Genomic DNA, 17,376 nt, shown 5'->3' with positions numbered 1-17,376 from the left:
TGGCTAGGCTAGCAGAGACCCTGACCTGACCAGGGGATCCTTCTGCTAAAATTGCATGATGGTGACCTTCTCCTAACATGTAGCAAGCACCTATCTCAACTAGCACATAGAATTTCTCTATCAGTGTTATCGACTTTTTACTCTTAAAACTTAATGTGGTCTACTATATCATGACTTACTAAGAATGCAAAGGCCACAGAATAAGAGTATTTAATACTGACAATAACTTACTTGGTCCCATGGCTGGCTCATGGTCCTGCGTCCTGCTGATCACTGTAACTGGCACTAAGGAAAGGCTCCATTACCATGCTCCGCAGAAGGGGAGCACATCAAAGGCACTCAATACTTCATCATATGTAGTTCAACAGCACATGGATTTGTCGAAGATATACGAGTCCTCACTAAAAATATAGAGATGAATAACACAGGACCTTACGTTTAACAAATCCTTGAAGTCCAGGTATTTATCTCCCTAGCTAGATTATATCTAAGAAGAACTACAGTAGATGCGTTTCTGAAAAATATGTAGATAGGTCAATATTTTATAAATTAATAGATCCGAAATTTGCTTAGGAACTTGGCAACTTGAAAAATGCTGGGTTGAATCCTTTTGAAAACTAAATTCAGTCCTTTACTTTGGAGGCTAATTATACCTAGGAATCTATTTTGAGGTTCAGGTTTTTATAGATTAGATTTCCTAATGTGAGGTATGCCTGCCTTCCAGAAACTTATGTTGTGGTTGGGGTGGGGTAACATCATTACAGGAAAGGCTTTCAACTTTTAAAAATTATGATTTTGGCCGGGGAAAGCACATCTTTTGATTATTTATTCCTCTAAATTTGAATATTTAAAACTTAAACGTATTCACTGGTGCGGAATGCTTCAGAGTTCATAAGACAGAAATGTCCCAAACTATATAAATGTTAAAAAACGGCAGATGGCTATGGGGTGGAGAATCAGTCTGGGGCCCCCCGAGGCGCCGCTGCCATCACAGCCGCCAGCCCCTCACTCCCAGCTCGGCCGCGAGGCGCCTGCCGCATGAGTTACAGCCGCCTTCTCGCCCTGGGACCCATCTATTATGAGAAACCATTTTGGTTAATTAAAAAAGTCTTTCAAAGTCTCAGAACAGGAAGTTCTGAAATTTTCATCTCATCACTGTTGTCAATGGGGGTTGGTGCAAACTTGGCTCCAGGCCTGTCATGGAAGGAGATGGGCCTGGACGTGGAGGAGGGAGTGGAAACAGCCAGATAGCATGGAGTCCAGGCCTGGGGGTTCTCTCAGGGGTTCTTGGAGGCTAGAGTATCTACTGGTTTAATTAGGAATGATAGGAGGAGTAGCTGAGCTTGCGCATCAGATGGATTCTTCCAAATGGTTCCTGACTCATAGACTTCTTTGTCTGGGATCTGGTGTGCGGGCTAGGGGCAGACTCGTGAGTGCCATAGGTTGTGAGTGATAATAAAGCTGAGAGGGAAGAGTAGCTGTTGAACACCTGGGGAATGAAAACTCCCGAAAAGGACTCGGCTAGTGCCAAGGCCTGATGGCGGGCACGAGTTCATGTGTTTGAGAACAGAGGAAGATCAGTGTAAGTGGATCACAGAGATTGAAAGTGAGAGGTGCAGGAAGAGGGTGGCAGGGGCCAGTTGTCACGTGCCATTTCATTTTTCTAGGCATCACAAAGACGTCTATGTCTGTGACTCCATCCTCATATGCCTCTCTACCACCATCTTTCTCTCATCTATTGAACGCTCAGTTCTGATCTGGACCTTCCCTCCTTCAACCTTCCATGCACATTCATGGATCTTCTACCATATCCCAGGCCATTGGCTTAAGGCCAGAGGATACTGACAGTAACAAGTGTGTCCCTGACCTTCTAGGTGGGTGAAATAATTACAGTGTTAACAAGCTGAAGCTGAGCTGAGACTTGGACGAGGAGGAGGAGGATGAAAAGGAGGAGAAAGGATGGGAAGGAAGGTCAGTGGTGATGGAGGGGCCCCTCTAGACACAAAGGAACTGTCGTGGGCCAGCCGCTGCCTTTGCGTTGTTGCTGGAGTATCGTATCCTGTTTATGCTGATCCCGGGTATATGTTTATTTATATTCTGACTCAATCCCCAGAGGACTTATGGTATCTAATGTGATGCGTGCAATAAAATGAGGAAATGAGATCAGGAAAAATAAAACTCAAAGAAGAAAGTCAATTCCTAGGGAATTAAGATCATAAATATGTGGTCCATAATGGCTTACAGTCAAAGAGCTACAGCATGCCTGGGCTTTCTGGCTGTCCTTGTGGAGTGGGAGGCAAGATAGCTTACATACTTATTCCTCACCCAGCAACCATGCTTCTGCCAAGAGGCAGAGAACAGGGACCTAGGGAAAACCAAGCCGGCGGTCCCTCCCAGAAGCTCACTGTGCCTCATCACACCGTCATCACCCTCATGTGAGCTCCTGAAGATCAGGCCTCATGATGTCATGTTCCTGACTAACAGCCATCATTTGTTCCTACCCTGTCCAGGGGAGGCCTCAGACCCATGCCCATAGCAAGAAGCCTGGTCCTCACTGTTTTTCTGAGTTTCCTTCCTGTGACCATCTTGCAGTGTTCATGCCAAATGGGCCCACTTCCGTGTTTTATCATCATGCACCCTGTCTTCTCCCATCTCTACACTTGGGCAAATGTCATCCCATCTGCTTGGAAGAGCCTGCCCCTTCCATCGGACCAATTGCCTCTCCTGAACTTTAAAATCACTGTCCCTCCTGAAAGCCCTTTCCAGCCTGGCCATGACCCTTGTGGCCACAGTTATCTATTCTTCACTCACAATGGCTGCATCTACGCAGGACCAGCCTAAGGGAGAGGGAAGGGCTGGTGCTGGTTATGTTAACTGTGAGTCATATGCAGCTCAGCAGTGAACACCTACTGGCAAGTCCCGGTGTGGTCCCCAAGAGAGCCAAGGTGAGCGGACATGTGCGACGTCCTGGCACACGGGGATGTATAGTCAGGGCTGTCATCCGGAAGATGCTGGTGTGGGCCTAGATTGTATTCAGTCCTGTCTCAAGAGCTCAGGCTAAGGGTTCTGCTCTAGATGTGGCCTGTGATCGGCTGCTGCTGGTCAAAGTGGCCTTGTCTCTCTCCTTACAGCCTAAAGAGGGAGCCTTCTCCATAAGCTCCAGCTGACCTGTTACTTCTGTTTGCATTGCCAGTTCCAGCATCCAGACTGTCTCAGTGATAGGCATTATTTGGAGTCGAGGAAGCTGTGTTAGTTTGCCAGGGTTGCCTTAGCAAAGTACTGTGGACTAGGGGCTTCACCAACAGACATTTATTTTATCAGAGTTCTGGAGGCTAGAAATCCAAGATCAAGGCGTCTGTCTGCAGGTTGGGTTTCTCCCGAGGCCTTGCTCCTTGACTTGTAAATGGCCTTCTTCTCCTTGAGAGCATCCCTGGGAACCGCTCCTTTTCTTAGGAGGACACTGTCCAGATTGGAAAAGTGCTGCTCTAAAAGCCTTTGGTTCAATTAGCTCTTTAAATGCTCTATCTCTAAAGTATAGTCACACTCTGAGGTACTAGGAGTCAGGGCATCAACATACGGATTTGGGGGGAACATAATTCAGTCGATAACAGCAACCTCAATTTCACTATGTGTCCAGGGGGAAAGTGTTTCCATGGGTTGCGGTCTCCCAGGGTAGATCCTCACATTCATCTCTCACTCAGACCCTAAGTCATTCACAATTCCTAAGCTTCTGCTCCTGCCCAAGAAGGTTTGGGTCTCCATGAGCCTCCCCTCTGAGGATGAAGATGACAGAAACTTGCAAAGACCCAGCAGAGTTCAGGAAAGGTCAGCGTGCTGATGCTTCCCATCTGTCTGAGTCTCACAGAGGCTCTGATGCCCAAGGTAGAGACAAAGAAAAGGGAAGCTGGCTTCCTTGCAAAGACCCAGTGCCTGCAATTCCGAAGCTTTTGTCTTTTGCTACATGAGAGTTTTTTTTTTTTAAGTAGTCTGCACGTACTCATGATGATTGAATTTAATAAAAACATCACAGTTCAAAAAAGACAAATTAGAAACCTCCATTCATCTCAGAAATTAATATGTGAGTGAATCTAACAAGAGATGGATTGCGCCGTGGTAATCTGCTCCCTCTTCACCCACTCTGAGCACCAGTTGTTTGTCATTATTGCTGGAAATATGATTATTACTCTGGTATGGCTCGACATTTATTAAGAATCCAGGGGCTTTGTCTCCAGAGTAGAGAAAAGTGCAATTATCTGGGCATTTGGAGGAAAAAGCATTTCCTGGCCTGAGTCATCCAAATAACTTTCCTCCACAGACACCTTGACCACAGCTTGCTGCAGACCCAGGCCATTCTGTCCCTTGGTCCCTATTTGCCTCTTTCGTAACCAACTGCTAATGCTTGGCGGGTACACGTGTAGGCATTATACAGGATTTGCCGACAAACAGGGAAAGCATTTCATTGCTTTCTCATTAACTGCTTCTATCATCTAACTAAAACCAGGTCTCCACCAAGAACTTATTTTTGAAGGCAGACGATATATCAGCCTTTATGTAGAGAAGGAATAACAGAAAAGTTACATAGGTAATCTGTTTAATGAACATTTCACAACCAGGAAAATATAGGATTTCAGATGGGTTTAAACGTGGCGGGGGGAGTGAGTGCCAGAGCTGCCCAGCTCCTGCCTCTTGTTCTTTGCAGATCTGGCTGTCTTGTCGCCTGGCCCTCCTGGGCCTCATTAATCCTGACCACGAGGAGTGCTTCACTCCAGGCAGGAAGCGACCAGCTGCAGAGAATTTGTCTCAGAGAAGTGACAAATCTCACGAGCTTCATTTCAGTCTCTCAAACTTTTATCTATTGTTGTCTCCATCTGCCAGGCCGCTGGGGACAGAGACGGGCAGTGTCCTTGGGAAGTTTATTCTAGTGGGGATTCAGGTGAGCAACCCAGTCACTGTGAAGTGGAGTGACTGCCTCTGCAGGGCCCGCCACTCTGCGGTGGGGCCCTCGGGGGGTACTAGGAATGAGAAGAGTATTCCTGACACTTACTGGTTACACCATAATAACACAGGACGCACACAGACAGACTTTCCTTGGTTGCTCACTGCCACCCAGCTACTGGCACTGGTAATCCAACCCCTCGGCCTGTACCAGTGGAGGGGAGGTGGCCAACGTGTGGCCAGTGTGGCCAGTGAGAGCATGGGCCCTATGGTGGAGGAAGCCCCTTCCAGATCCACAGTTCACGCTTGCCAGGGTAAATGGGAGGGAGACCGCCTGAGTTCAACTCGAGCCTGTCACTTGTTTCTTTGGCCAGAAAAAGGAATCTGGATTTGACAGTAAAATCAAACAGTGTGGTTATTGCTTTTCTTTTATGGATCATTAGTGCATATTTAGAAATCTTAAACAATTATAAAGAAAACTGCCTGCAGTGGAATCATGTTATATGGAGTTAAGTTTTAAAGCCTATTAATAAAATGAAAATCAAGTTGGCAACGATACTTTTCAAAGTCCTTTTGATTATTGATAGAGAATAATAGCATCTGCGGTTTTGTGTATTCTGTACCATCCTTTTGCACATCCATCAGGCAACTTTCCCGCCATTTAGGGAATGAATTACTATTTCTCTGTTAAAGTGTCTGGTGAAATGATTGGCTTGTGCAGTCTGGGGGAAACAAGACTTACCAAAAATTATTTATCTTCAAGCACAAGAGTTATACTCATTGCAATGAATTGTTTACATCCAAGAAATATGTGGAACCATGTCCAACTGAGAAAACAGACTCATCTATTCCATCTCAGTTTCATCATGGGACTTAGGTGACCAGGTTGTGAGAATTCCAGTGTATTTTTAATACATTTTTTATTTTGGAATACTTTCCGTGTGCTTTTCGTATTTATATTCAACACCTGCCTACATCCTTTGCCCAGTTTCCCCTGTTGTCCCCATGATATGTTATCACAGTTCATTAATCAAAGTTGGTGCTGGTACATGAGCAGTGATGAATCTCTAGGCATGCTTTGTTTTCGCTGGTTTTCCCACTGATCCGGGAACCAGTGAAGGTAGCACACTGTACTTAGTCGTCACACCTTCTTAGTTTCCTCTGGATGCGGACAATTTCCCAGACTTTAATTATTTTTATGACCTTGACAGTTTTGAGCAGTACTGGTCAGATATTTTGTAGAGTGTACTTCAGTGTGGGTCTGGTAAACATTCTTCTCATAGTTACCCTGAGGTCATGACTTTCTGGAAGGAAGACCACAGAGGAGACACGTCCTTCTCCTCATACCGTATCAGGCCAGGGGCGCAGTATCATCGCTGGTGACGTCAGTTCTCATCATATGACCACGATGCGGTCTGCCAGATTTCTCCACTGTAAAGTTACTATTTTCCCTCCCATCCTCTATTCTTTGGCAGCAAGTCATTGAGACCAGCCCATTCTTAAGGCAATTAAGCTCTGCCTCCTGACAAGGGAAATATCTATACACAATATTCTAAATTCTTCTGTTTGAAAGGTTTGTCTCTTTCCCCCCTAATTCATTTATTCAATCTTTTATTTCTATCTGTAGAGACTCATCCATATTTATTTTATAATTTGGGTTATAGTCCACCAAGCTTGTTATTTATTTTGTTGCTCAAATTGTTTGAGCTTTTTGCTCATAACATTTAATTGATTTCACACTTGCTTTCACTTAGCTCTCTGATCTTTTTTCACTGATCACAAATACGTTTCAATGCAATTCTACTATAACCCTTCCTAACATATTTCATGGGTGTATTATTCAGGAAAAGTTATAGTACAGTAACAAACATTCCCCAAACTGACTGCCTTGAAATAGCAAAGGTTTATTTCTCACGTGTGCCACACTGAGTTGGTCACAAGTCTCCCATGCCTTAACCTCACCCAGCGACACCAGCTCAGGGAGCAATCATTTAGAACTTTGAGCACTGCCGTGACAGTTGAAAAAGAGCTTAGCAAATTGAGCCTGACCCCTTAAAGTTTCAGCCCGTCTCTCTGGCCTCACCTGGCTCAAAGGTGGCAGGAAAAGTGGTTATGCTATGTATCTGCAGGAGGAAAGAGCTCAAAATATTCAGCAAATAGCACTAATGATCAGCACCCTGTACTTTCTTTCTGTTTCCTTTTCCATGCAAATCTATACACATTTAATTGTTGTTAGCACGTTATTTTCTAACTTCATTTTTAAAAAATCTCAATATATCAAAAACCTGGTTCCATATCATCAGAACCTTTTTGACCCCAGGGCTGCAATGAACCGTTGTATAGGTTGTGCACAAAGGCCCTTGGCCAGAGTGGCGAAAGGAAGCTGGAATCCAGCCTCGGTCCCGCTGTTCAGCTACCCGTGCAGTTCCAGGGCAGCATCTGCTCAAAGGGGACACGAAGGTGCTGTGCGCACTAGTGGTGCCCCTGTGTGAACGCACTGTGTGCTGACTGCGCAATGCCTGGCAGCAAGGATGGATCACCCCTCCATGTGTTGATATTTAAACTGTTTTATTTTGTGCTGCTATAAACAGGATGGTGGAAAATGTTGTTCAGTGACTATCTGGGCATTTATTTTATGATTTCCTTGGAGTAAGTAACTGGCGGTGAAAACGGTGAGTCAGAGGATGAAAATGGCATGCATACATGTCAACACTGGTAGATACACTGGCATTTCTCAGTCCCAGACCATGCCATAGCTGGCTGGAGAGGCCAGGGCTTAACCATAATCGTGGTACTAAGTTTCTGAGCCGGCTCTGAGGGGCTGCGTTTCCATACTGGCTTTTCTCTTTTCTGGCTATACAGCTGTGATTACAGGACTAATGATGCTTTAAGCAAACAATGTAATGACTGTCATCAGTGACAGCAGGGACTTCCTACGGGAGAGCTTGAACAGGAGGGTCACCAGCAGCTGGCCAGCCCCAGGGGTGCTCCTGGCAAAGGTGGGTGCCGCCAAGCTGAGGTCGGCTCACTTACAGGTGACCTTCAGATAGGCTGGGTCTTGCTTTCCGTTCCAAGGTCTGATCTGTATCCTGTAGTCAAACCCTTCCCTAAGGAGGCACTGGGACAGCAAAGCACAGGCTCTTTAAACCAGACCTGCTTTGCCTTTCGCATCTCCAAACAGCCCTCTGAGACCCTTGGTTCTACTTCAGAGATTCTCAAACTCTTTAATACACAGGCAGTTGCTGAGCAAAGGCTATTTTGCTCCCATAAGCAATGCAGAGCTCTGCTCTGAATTTGTCCCCCATCCATGTGTCATATCCACTGCTGCCCAGGCAGATGAGCTTCTGCCCTTGAACCAACCCAAATCGTCCTCCTCCTGTCTCCACATCCTGAGTGTGACAACTTGCCAGGGCATGGACGTTCTTAGAAGTCACTAGCAAAGCAGTAATTTGGTTAGTACTGTGGTGACCCACAGGTGGAATCCATGCAGGAGGAAGTCTTGGGGTGGCCTGAGAAGTCATCCTCTGGTGCTGCCAGCCCCTGTATTGTTGGGGTCCCCTGTCCTCAGCTTCCTCTTCTGTAAAATGGGAATCATCATAATATAGATTTGTCAGGAGGCTAAATATTAAACGTGGTAATGCACATGGAAGCTCCTTTCTCAAGGGCTATGTGGACATTAGTTATTGGATGGAATGTTGAGCCAGCAGACCAAAGGATGACAAATATTTGGGCCACCGACACTGCTGTATACACCGTTCAGGTGCCATTGGTCAGGTCCCTCTCCCATCCCCCTAATCCACCATTCCAAGCCTTCACCTGCTCAGCACTCAAGGGAAGCAGAGCCCGATTCTCCTCGGCTTCTGCACTGAGAGAGCACGTTCCTGTTTGACAGAAGCTGCTCTACGTCCAAGTTCCCCCAAGAGTTCTCTTCTGCTGCACGTCTCCAAAGTAGCTATTAGGAAAAAGACTGGGCTTTTGCCTTAAATGTAAAATTAGTCAAATTTGTCAGCGTTTTATGTCATTTGCAGAGCTCATAATGATTGTACTTATAAATGCATAAACATGTAACAGCAATATTAAGGAAAATTTTGTAAACAAAAAAAGAGAGAAAGAAAGAAATCACCCTATTCCCACTACTCCAAAACATTAACTGGGGTTTTAAAATTATATTGTTTTCATAGTTTTGAGTCTTTGTTGATAAACACTTTTCTATTTTATGGAACTATGAGACACATAGAAAAAAGTGTTCAAGTCACAGATATACAGATTTAAGCATTTTCATGGAGTGAACATGTGACCACTACCCAGGTTAAAGAATACACCATTAATGGCTCTCTAGAAGCACCCCCAACTTCATGCCCCATTCTAGTCACTAGCACCTTCTACCCTCAAAGTAGACGATTTCCTGGCAGCTAACATACATCAGCTTTCTACGTTTTACTTTTATGTTTATGAAATAACATGTACACTCTTCTTTCTGTTTTTTTTTTTCACTCCAAACTCTGTGATTTATCCATGTGATTTATCCATGTCATTTCATGAAGCAGGAGTTCATTTATTTTCATAGTGACCAAACATTTTCATACTGTTCTCAAACTTTTTGGTCTCAAGATTTGTTTACCCTCTTAAAAATTATTGAGATTTCAAAGAGCTGTTGTGTCCTATAGACTGCATCTATTGATATTTACTGCGTAAGAAATTAAAACAGAATTTTTTAAATGACATTTATTAATTCATTTAAAAAAGCAGTAATAAATCTATATAATTTATATGTAAGCATAAATAACATTTTTTAAATTATATATTTTTTCAAAATTGTGAAAAGAGTAGTATTGTCTTATATTTTTGCAGATTCTTTAATATCTATCTGGCTTAGTAGAAGGCAGATGGATTTTCATATCTGCCTTTTATTCAACTAGTTGTAATTCTTTTTTTTTTTTTTGGATGAAATAAATGAAGAAAATCTGATCTTTAACAGATATGAAATTAGAAAATAAAGGAGTATTTTTGGGGGGGCCCTTGCTGTGTGGCCTTGTCGGATCTTAGTTCCCTGACCAGGATTTGAACCCACAGCCCCTGAATTGAAAGTGCAGAGTCATAACACTGAACCACCAGGGAAGTCCCAAGGAAGGAGTATTTTAATAAACTTTTCAGAAAATTATAGATATTATTCTTTGATACTACACCAAAGTTCAACAAGTAATAGCTTCTTGGAGGTTATCTGAAACTTTTATCAGTGAAATTTTTGTACTCTGTTACAGTAAAATGTATTTATTGTCTTGCAGTTTGAATGGATATTTTAACCCATACACGATTCGGAACATGTGTATAACAAATAGTGAAAATATTGGTTCCTTGAGTCGAAAGATCTCCCAAATATTGATATGTTTCATTATGTAATGTGGAAAAATCATATTTATATACCACCAAACTTATCAGAAAAATATTTATCTACTGAGAAACTGTCAAGCTCATAAAGGCAGTTACAAGTTTTCCAACATTCTAACATTCGAAATTTGAGAGCCCAGAATGTATTATAGGCAACAAATACTGTCAGTGGTTTTATTTTATATGACGGGTTCATTTTGTTCATTTTCAAGAAAACACCTGCCAAACGCCCAGGTCTTCATAACTTTAGTTTTTTGTCTGGCAGTCATTCTTTCAAGGGTTTCCCCGGTGGTTCAGCAGTAAAGAATCCACCTGCCAGTGCAGGAGACATGGGTTTGGTCCCTGGGTTGGGAAGACCCAGGAGAAGGAAATGGCAACCCACTCCAGTATCCTTGCCTGAGAAATCCCGTGGACAGAGGAGCCTGGTGGGCTACAGTCCTTGGAGTTGCAAAAGAGCTGGACTTGACTTAGCAGCTAAACAACATTCTTTCAAATAAAAATGATGTCCTATTACAAAAGTAGCTAGGTCAGCTCACAACTCTAACAATTATACAAATGCTTTTCCTTGAAATGACCACTATAGTTTTTGGTATTCAGAAGTGCTTTAGGTAGATTTCCCATTTTATCACATAGACTATTAAAAAGTGTATTCAAAGACTGAGATTTCATAAAATTAATCCTGTACTTTTTTATCAATGACATTCTTAAGTGAAGATTTTTTTTTTTCCTATGAATTCCTACTGATGAGGACCATGTACAATGATTACTATACAGTTGGTGCCAATGTCTTGGTTTGGACTATAAAAATTGTTTTACTCATCATGGCTTTTGGACCATCAGTGCACATATCAACACAGTGAAAAAAGGCAAAGGTGTTCTAGTATTCTGAAAATATTTTTGACTTCACAGATCCCCTGAAAGGGTACTAAAGAGCCACTATGGATTCATGGACCACATTTTAAGAACCGTTACCATAGAGGATATAATATATGACTATATCATAATTTATTTATCCAGTCTATTCTTGATGGAAGTTTGCATTGTTCCCACTTTGGGGCTACTTCAAACACTGCTGTTATGAACATTCTCACATGTCTTCTGAAATACACATGCATGAATTTCTGTTAAGTATACACCTAGAAATGAAATTATTGGTTCACTGGGTATGTGTATACTCATCTTTTAAGACACTACCAAACTATGTTCCAAAATGGTTGTACCAGTTCAGCAGTGTAAGAGAGTTCCAGTTGCTCCACGCGATAATCAAAACATGACATTATTAGTTATTTGAATTTAGATATTCTTATTGTCATTTTAGTTTATATCCTCCAGATGACAAATGAAATTGACCTCTTTGTTATATTTGTGTTGGTCATTGACATCTTTTTTGATGAAGTGCCTGTTCAATTTTTTCTTTTTAAAGATTTTCCATTGAATGTCTCTTTTTTTTTTGTCTTATTGATTTTTTTATCTTATCTGATTGATTTTGTTCTCTGAACTAATTTTTTTTTCAAATGGTGAAGCTAGAGCCCTCAATGACTTTTTTAAAAGGTAAACTTTCTATTTTAAGAATTGTAGAGTCACACGCAATTGTAAGAAATGATACAGAGAGATCTCATATAACTTTTACCCAACTTCCCCCAATGGTATCATCTTGCAAAACTGTAATATAGCATCACAGCAAGGAATATCTCCATCACTACAAGAAGCCCCCTTGTTGCCCTTTGGGGATTTTTTTCTCCCTCAGCATAATTCTGTGTGGATTCATTCATCCAGGTTGTTGTATGTATCAACAGTTCATGTTTTTTATTGTTGAGCAGCGTTCCACATTATGGATGTTACACATTTCTTTAATTATTCACCTATTTAAGGTCATCTGGGTTGTTTCCAGTTTTTGTCTCTTATGAATAAAGCTGCTATAAAAGTGCATGTACAGATTGGTTGTGTGAGTATAAGTTTTTCTTTCATGGGATAAATCCCCAGAAGTTACAACTTCTGGATCCTTTGGTGGTAGACTGGAGTTTTTAAAAAATCTACTGACTTGTTTTCCAGAATGTAGGCTGCACCCTACATTCCTACCAGCAATGATGAGTGATAACATTTCTCTGTATCCTCACCAGCATTCGTTGCTGTCATCTTTTAAATTTAACCATTCGGATAGAAGTGTAGTGATAGCTCATTCTGGCTTTTATTTTCATTTTCTTAATGGATATTGATGTAGAACATGGCCCTCATGTGCTTCGTTGCCATTTTCATATCCTCTTTATGTCTATTCATATCTTTTGCACATATTCTAGTAGACTTTTTTTGCACTGAAGTGTTAAATTTCTTCATATATTCCAGATATTTGTCCTTTGATGGATATGTGACTTGCAAATATTTTCTTCCAGATTGTAGCTAATTATTACATCATTTTTATATGAGTTTTGTCCAGCAAAAGTTTTAATGTTGATGAGATCAAATTCATTAATTTTTCCTTTTCTGAATTGTGTTTCTAGTATAAAATCTGAACACTTTAGCAATTTGTTGAATGAGAACAATAAAAGCATACATCTTTGTTTTCAGTCTTAGAGAGAAAGGATTTATTCTTTTGCATTAAATCTAATGTTAGTTGTGAGTTTTTGTAGATTATTTTTATCAGGTTCTCCTCTATTCCTAGCTTTCTGAGAGTTTTATAGTGAATGAGCGTTGAATTTTTTCAAATACTATTAAGCATCAATTGATATGATCATGGAGAAGGCAATGGCACCCCACTCCAGTCCTCTTGCCTGGAAAATCCCATGGACAGAGGATCCTGGTGGGCTGCAGTCCATGGGGTCGCTAAGAGTCGGACATGACTGAGCAACTTCCCTTTCACTTTTCACTTTCATGCACTGGAGAAGGAAACGGCAACCCACTCCAGTGTTCTTGCCTGGAGAATCCCAGGGACGGGGGAGCCTGGTGGGCTGCCGTCTATGGGGTCACACAGAGTCGGACACGATTGAAGTGACTTAGCAGCAGCAGCAGCAGATACAATCATGTCATTTTCTATTTTAACCTACTAATATGGTAGATTACAGTGATTGCTTTTTGGGTATGTACCAGCTGTGCATTCTTGAAATAAACTCCATTCTGTCATTGTATGTGATTATTTTTATGTATTGCTAAGTTCTATTTGCTAATATTTTGTTGAAAATTTTTGCATGTCTATTTGTGAAAGTTAGGTTTATTTTCCTGTAGTATTTTTGTCTGGTTGTGATATAAAGTTATAAAGGTACTGCTAGCTGCATAAAACAAATTGGGAAATGTACCCATCTTTTCTATTTTCTGGAAGACATTTTGTAAAATATATGTTAATTATTGCTTAAATATTTTGTAAAATCCTCAGGTGAAGTCATCTGGACCTGGAAATTTACTTGGGGAGAGTATTTAAATTATGAATTCAATTTCCTTAACTGTTACATGCTATTCCAAGGATCTATTTTATGTTGGTTGAGATTTGGTAGCTTGTGCTTTTGTAAAGAATTTGTCCATTTAATCTCAGTTATCACATTTATATGTATCTAGTTGTTTGTGATATTCTCTTGCTATCTTTTTAATCAATTTGCATACATTGAACCATCCTTGCATCCCAAGGATACATTCCGTTTCATCATGGTATCCGATTCTTGTGCTGTTGAATTGTTTGCCAGTATTTTATAGAGGACTTTTGTATCTGTGTTTATCATGGATATTGGTCTTTAGTGTTCTTTTTTGTGTCGTATTTTTGCCTGGCTTTGGTATGAGTGATGCTGGCCTCTTATGATGAGTTGAAAAGTATTCCCTCTTCTATTTTTTAAAAAAATATAATTAGGTTTGGTATTAATTCTTCTTTGAATGTTTGATAGAAATCTCTGGTGAAGCCATCTAGTCCTGGGCATTTTGGTGTGTGGAGGGGAAATATTTGATTACTAGTTAGTCTCCCTATTTGTTATTGATCTGTTCAGATTTTCTAAAACTTAACTCTTTTCTAATGTATGCATTTGGTGACATATATTTCCCTCTCAGCATTGTTTTAGCTATGCAACACAAATTTTGATATGTTCTACTTTCAATTTTATTTAATACAATATATTTTGTAAAATTTCCCTTGAGACTTACTTTTTGATCCATGGATTATTTAGAAGCATACTGTTTGTTTCCAAGTGTTTGGAGATTTCCTGTTACTGACTTCAGATTGATTCTGTTATGATCAGAAAATGTATTTTGCACATTTCAATTTTTTATACATTTGATGAAGTTTGTTTTACGGTCTGGCATGTAGTTTGTCTCAGTATATATTTTGGGGGGGCTTGTGTATTCTACTATTGTTGGGTGTCTTATTCCATAAATAGGTTACTTGAACATTTTTAGAATTCCCTTTTGATTGAAGCATTATGTTCTAGCTTTTCTAGTTATTCTTGGGAGGAAGATTTATCTGTTATAACCTGGTTCAATGTAGTAAGAGGTAAAAGTAACCCGTAAACATGTATGTGAGTCTGAATGTGTTTGCAGCAGCATAGGAGATTCATGTATTCATGAGGTTGTGAATGATTTGACCAACAAGCCCCGTGACCGCTACTTCCTCTGGTGCTTGGCCAGAGCAGGAAGTTCTCATCTAAAATCACAACTGTTACCAGCTGTGACTTGTTCTCTCTCTTCTCCAGGACTTCGTGTCATGTATTGAGAACTACAGACGAAGAGGACAAGAACTATATGCATCTCTATACAAAGATCATGTACAGGTGAGAAGCAAGACAGTACCCTTCTCTGCACAGAAGACTGGAATCCACCTTGAACGTGAAATAAAGATTCACGAGAGCTTTTGGCTTAAACTCTAAATTGGCTCAGACAATAGTTGATCATCAGTGAGTCAGTTCTACCTGCAAGACCTATGCCATGGAATTTGGATCCACAGTGACAGCAGCTGAGGAGATAGGCAGTGTGCCCATTCACGTATCTACTCATTCATCTGCTAGTAAATAGGCATCAAGAGCCCAGGGCGCCTCGGACCTTGTGCTGGGAGCTCGGGGCATGACTCTGTTATCTGTGCCCCTGGACAGGCCCTTGCATGTCAGTGTCTCACTATCTGAGTTCACCAACTTCATTCAGAACTAGCAATACAATTAATTCAGTTGCCATTGGGGGAAAAATAAGATGAGTCATTTAGGATTGCATCCTTTCTTTAGGAATATCCCTCATCACACTTGTTCCATTTTAAGACAGACAACATTGTTCATCTAAACTTTCAAATCAGCATCTAGTCAAGACCAGTGACCATTTCTCTTCCTGTGGTTGGAAATGCTTGGAAGATTTGTTCATGGCTAGGAGAGTTGTGCTCTGTGGTACTTGGTGGATTTCTGCTGAAATGTGAAAGATGGAAAGTTCATGGGAAAAGACGGAACCTCAGTAGAGGCTCTGAGCCCAGAAGGCAAGGGTCCAGTCTCCTGGAACATCAGCCGGGCTCATTTTCAGCATGGGGCCTGTCTGGGGCTCAGAGAGTGCTTGAGAAAGTTGTGTAGAGCTTTACTGTTGATTGAGGTATTTTTGAGAAAATCAACATTTTGAGGCTAATCCATAAGGACACTTTCCAAGTGTTTAAATATTTAAGACAGATTGTTTTGATGTTTTAAAGGATGCAGATGTTATCACTGTCTGACGGAGATGATGGGGTCTGGAGCGTTCACCCTTTCTTTTAAGCAACAGCACACTTTCCCAATGTAGCCTCGCTCCACTTCCTGAGAAGTCAAGTCCAAGGTCTGAAAAGAAATCAGGCCCATGAAATATGCCATGGTGTTCAAGGACAGCTTCTCCTAATTACACTCCGTGAGGTCCTCCCAAGAGGGTGGAGATAATGAGATTCAGGCCCTCACCCACACGGCTCTCAGTAACAGGTCACATAAAACTTCTCCAACTGGGCATTTTACCTGCACCCACGAGGTCACTGGAGATGCAGGTGCTCACGACATGACGAGAGTGACCTGCCTATAAGCTGTGTCTGCCCCAGCTGCGGATACATCCTGTGCTTTCTCCTGATGGACATAAGGTTGCCAAGAGCAGGGGTGTGGCCTTGAGTATGTACACATCCACCTCTTTGCAGTCTGCTCTGTATGGGCTCTCGAGACCCTAACAGTTCCAATCTCAATAAATGACACTCACTAGCCCATCCTATAACCATTCATCACCCACCAAAGTCAGGTCAGCCATGCACCAGCACTGGGACTGGAAGTAGACAAGGGCTGGTTGCCAAGAGGAAAGCCTCAATGAAGCTACCCAAGAGTTTCTATTTAGCTAAGAATCATAGCTGCCTCTAATTCACCAGCATCCCTGCCTCTGGGCCTGATGTGGCATTTGGCCTATTCGAGGCTTGAACTGAAAGAGGGCTTTACCCTGTGCACAAACATGGGCATTACGAACACCTTGCAGGTGTAGAAACTCAGGACTTGTGCTTCTTTAGTCACGTCATGTTCTCAGTCCTGGGACCACATATAGCCTTCTATTATGGATTAAACAATTGCTCATCTCTGGGGGATGAATGAGGGATCCTATCACCGACACTGACTGCAGATATTCAAAAAAACACATCTGCCCTGCAATGAAGACTCAGGCGGACAGGAACCTCCAGGGTGCACATATGGAGCCTTAAGGTGGAAGGGATGACCTTAAAAGAGTAATTTGCAATGCCAGATGGACAACGCAGGAGCTTGGGATCGTTCATCCTCTATGAAGCTCAATATGGAACTACAGATGTAACAGTAGTCTCCAAGGAGCTGAAATATTCTCCCCAAACAAGCGTTCATTTCACATAACTAAATCCATACAAAAGACTTTGGATAGTCATTACTTTCCTGGAGTCTTTTATTTAAAAATTGGAGTACTTGTAAAATGCTACGATCATTTTGGGTATGAATTTAAGAACTGTGGAGAAACAAAGTAATCTTGTTTTGAAATAAGATTTGCTTTATTCACAATAATAATACTAACTGCTTAAGTTTGTGAGGCACCATATTAAACTCTTGAAAATATTGTCTCATTCGATCCTTATATAATCCCATG

General features: G+C 41.6%; 1 protein-coding gene across 2 annotated transcripts in view; it reads left to right on the top strand.

Moving 5' to 3' along the window:
* The window catches only part of WDFY4 (WDFY family member 4), a 247,195-nt gene that overhangs the window by 138,779 nt on the left and 91,040 nt on the right, over nt 1-17,376 (top strand). For both annotated transcript variants that reach the window (XM_040242853.1, XM_040242852.1), the window contains exon 40: nt 14,988-15,065. In XM_040242853.1, the coding sequence (XP_040098787.1) occupies nt 14,988-15,065 (78 nt within the window). The remainder of the gene's footprint in view (nt 1-14,987; nt 15,066-17,376) is intronic.

The sequence above is a fragment of the Oryx dammah genome, unplaced genomic scaffold (genome assembly GCF_014754425.2).
Source record: "Oryx dammah isolate SB20612 unplaced genomic scaffold, SCBI_Odam_1.1 HiC_scaffold_6, whole genome shotgun sequence".
In the NCBI taxonomy this organism is placed as follows: domain Eukaryota; kingdom Metazoa; phylum Chordata; class Mammalia; order Artiodactyla; family Bovidae; genus Oryx; species Oryx dammah.
The sequence above is the reverse complement of the archived record's forward strand: the minus strand, read 5'-3'. Positions and strand labels throughout refer to the sequence as shown.